The sequence below is a fragment of the Eimeria necatrix genome, genomic scaffold (genome assembly GCF_000499385.1).
Source record: "Eimeria necatrix Houghton genomic scaffold, Enh_scaff73, whole genome shotgun sequence".
NCBI lineage: Eukaryota > Apicomplexa > Conoidasida > Eucoccidiorida > Eimeriidae > Eimeria > Eimeria necatrix.
In genome coordinates this window covers 116,829-120,079 of record NW_013651747.1, presented here as the reverse complement: position 1 = coordinate 120,079, position 3,251 = coordinate 116,829, and the positions used below count along the sequence as shown (strand labels likewise).

The following is a 3,251-nucleotide window of genomic DNA, read 5'->3' as shown; positions in this document are numbered from 1 at the left end:
GCTGCTGCTGCTGCTGCTGCTGTTGCTGCTGCTGCTGCTGTTGCTGCTGCTGCTGCTGCTGCTGCTGCTGTTGTTGCTGCTGCTGCTGTTGTTGCTGCTGCTGCTGCTGCTGCTGATGATGATGATGATGATGATGCGGGGGGTGACGGGAGGAAGGGGTGGGGTGGTGGTCGTGTGTGAAGTGCTGGTGCTGTTGCTATTGCTGCTGCTGCTGTCCTTGCTGCTGCTGCTGCTGCTGCTGCTGCTGCTGCTGCTGCTGCTGCTGCTGCTGCTGCTGCTGCTGCTGCAGTCCGGGGCGCTGGGCGCGGAGAACGGGAAGGGCTCTGCAGCCCACAAGAACGCAGTGACGGGGGACACTGTGGGGGACCCTTTGAAAGACACCACTGGACCATCTTTGAACATTTTAATAAAACTTTCTGCAATTACTTCTCTTGTCTTCGCCGACATCATTGCCAACAAGTTCTCCAACGAGCAGGGGGGGCCTGTCTGGCTCTGACCCGCTGCAGCAGCAGCTGCTGCAGCAGCAGCAGCAGCAGCAGCAGCTACTGCTGCTGCTGCAGCGGCAGCAGCAGGGGAATGCTGCAGCAGCAGCAGCAGCAGCTACTGCTGCTGCTGCTGCTGCTGCTGCTGCTGCGCGCCATTCTTGCTTCGGGAGAAACGGGGGCATGGATGGCTCTGATGAGGCGGGCGAGCTGCAGCAACAGCAGCAGCAGCAGCAGCGAAGCAGCAGCAGCAGTTTCTGCTGCTGCTGCTGCTGCCAAGGAGAAGTGCGACGCATTATTGGAGAGCTGCGGTGATCATAAAAGCAGCAGCAGATTAAACAAATAAAATAAGTAAAGAGATAAATTGAAAACAAAATTAAATTCAAAACAAAAAACAAAAATAAGAACAAAAATGAAAATGCATTAAAAGAAAAGTGCTGCGCATTTCCGGGGGTCTGGCAGCGCGTGGGCTGCCCACATTTTGACCTTTCCTTGCTGCTGCTGCTGCTGCTGCTGCTGCAGCAGCAGCAACAGCAGCAACTGCAGTGAGGTCTGCAGCAGTAACTGCAGCTGCAGTTGCAGCAGCAGCAGTAGTACTAGCTGCTGCCGCAGCAGCAGATATTATTACTACTGCAGCAGCAGCAATAGCAGCAGCAGCCGCTGCTGCTGCTGCTGCTGGCGCCAGGGCGCTGGGGTGTATGTACAGTGTGGGGGAAGGGGAAGGCTGTGCTGCTGCAGAAGCAAAGTGGCGAAATATTATTATTATTATTATAGTTTTGTGAATATTTATGATTTATTTATTGATATTTATTTAAATAATGCATGCAAGTGCTGCTTATTTTGTTTTGGGGCCCGCGGTGAGGGACCCTCGGGTGTACAGACAGCTCCTGGGGTGTACAGGGAGGTGCGTGGAACGCAGATGGGTGGAAAGCTTTGCGTCATTTATGTCTTTTATCTTTTTTATATTTTTATATGCTTTATTGCACATATATAATCAAATATATATATAAATATATATTTATATATGTATATATATATATATAAAGTGGAAATGTCCATAAATATATATATATATATGCGTTTAATGGATATCTGTTTGCATGCATTCAGGTGTACGTACACTGGACGTTTACACAGACAGCTGCAGGGTGTATAAAGGATTAAAAAGTACTTAATAAAATATTACATATACAGATAATATATAATGCATTGTATGTAGTGCATAGTAGTATATATTTATATGTATGGTCGTGTACATGTTATATAAAATATATATATTATCAAATATATATCTATATGTACAGTAAATGCATATATATATATATACACATAAATATAAATATATGCCGTATGCGTACATAAAGCGTGAGAACCACAGTAGGCGAATGTAAATAAAAATAAATAAATAAAATAAATGCAAGCAGAGAAGAACTCGTACGCATGCGTATAATGCCGAGGGTGCTGGAGTGTACGTACACCCGCGGGTAGAGGGCCTGCGGAAAGTTTGGAGTCAGTTTGAAGCTTTAAATGACAAAAATAAATCAGAAATAAATGCATATTCAGAAAGAGCATTTTATTTTGCATTAAATGGCGCAAGTTTCCCGAAATTCCACTGATGGAATTCCGAGAAAATCCAAAAAATGATATTTCCAAGGGAGCGTTCCTTGGCTGCTGGCAGGCGTTTCTTTCTGTGCACAAGAGCAGCAATTAAGGGTTAAAAGTAATTATTTCTCCCCAATTTAGTTCAATAATTATAATAAATAAAAATAGTAGTAATAATAAATAATAATAAACATTTAATTTCATTTCTGCACTTCCGTGGGGTGGGCTCTTCCTGGGTGGCTGAGTGGGGTGTATGTACACCGCGCGGTATACGTACACCTCGTTATGTGGCGCCTTTATATTCACTTTCAACTTTTTTACTCCTACAGCTTAGAAGAAGCTCCCATACACATATAATAAATGTATATTATATATATATATAATTTATTATACATGCATTTATATATATATATATATATATATATAATATGCATATGTACACATATAATATATATCGTATATAGTACATATATGTTATGTATTGCATGTACATACACATATATGTATATATATATTATATACATATTATATGCATATTATATGTTTTACATTATATATATATATTATATATATATTTTATGTTATATATGTTATATATATATATATATCCTGTATAATATATATATATGTTATATATATATATATATATATATATATATATATATATATATATATATATATATATATATATATATATATATGTCTACAGTGTGTAGTGGAAGTGGAATGCCTTAATGGCCATTTGCGATGAACGCAATTGAAGAAAAGTGAAAAGGGGAAAAATGAAAAAGAGAAAAAAAGAAAAGTGGAAAGGAATAAAAATGGAAAAGAAAAGTTTTCTTTCTTTCTTTTCTAATTCCAAGAAGGTCCCCACAGCCTTGGGCGGCGAGCAGCAGCATTTGTCTTTTAATTCTTTGACAAAAAAACAAAAAAACAACAAAAATGAATTAAAACAAATAAAACAAATAAAAAACAAATGAAGAAAGTTCGAAGTAGTAAAGTAGACTATAGGCCACCCGTATATCTCTCAGCTGTCGATACACCTGAAGAAAAAATACATAGGTTTTTCTGCTCGGCTTTCAAATTCGCACTTTTGTTTATCAGCCTTTATATATATATATATATATATATATATATATATATATATATATATATATATATATATAT

General features: G+C 39.0%; 1 protein-coding gene across 1 annotated transcript; it reads left to right on the top strand.

The window, feature by feature from the left end:
• Positions 1–665: 665 nt before the first annotated feature.
• Positions 666–797, top strand: ENH_00086500 (hypothetical protein; the record flags this gene model as incomplete). Its single annotated transcript, XM_013577607.1, has 1 exon — positions 666–797. The coding sequence occupies one exon, from the start codon at positions 666–668 to the stop codon at positions 795–797; it is 132 nt and encodes a 43-aa protein (XP_013433061.1).
• Positions 798–3,251: the final 2,454 nt, after the last annotated feature.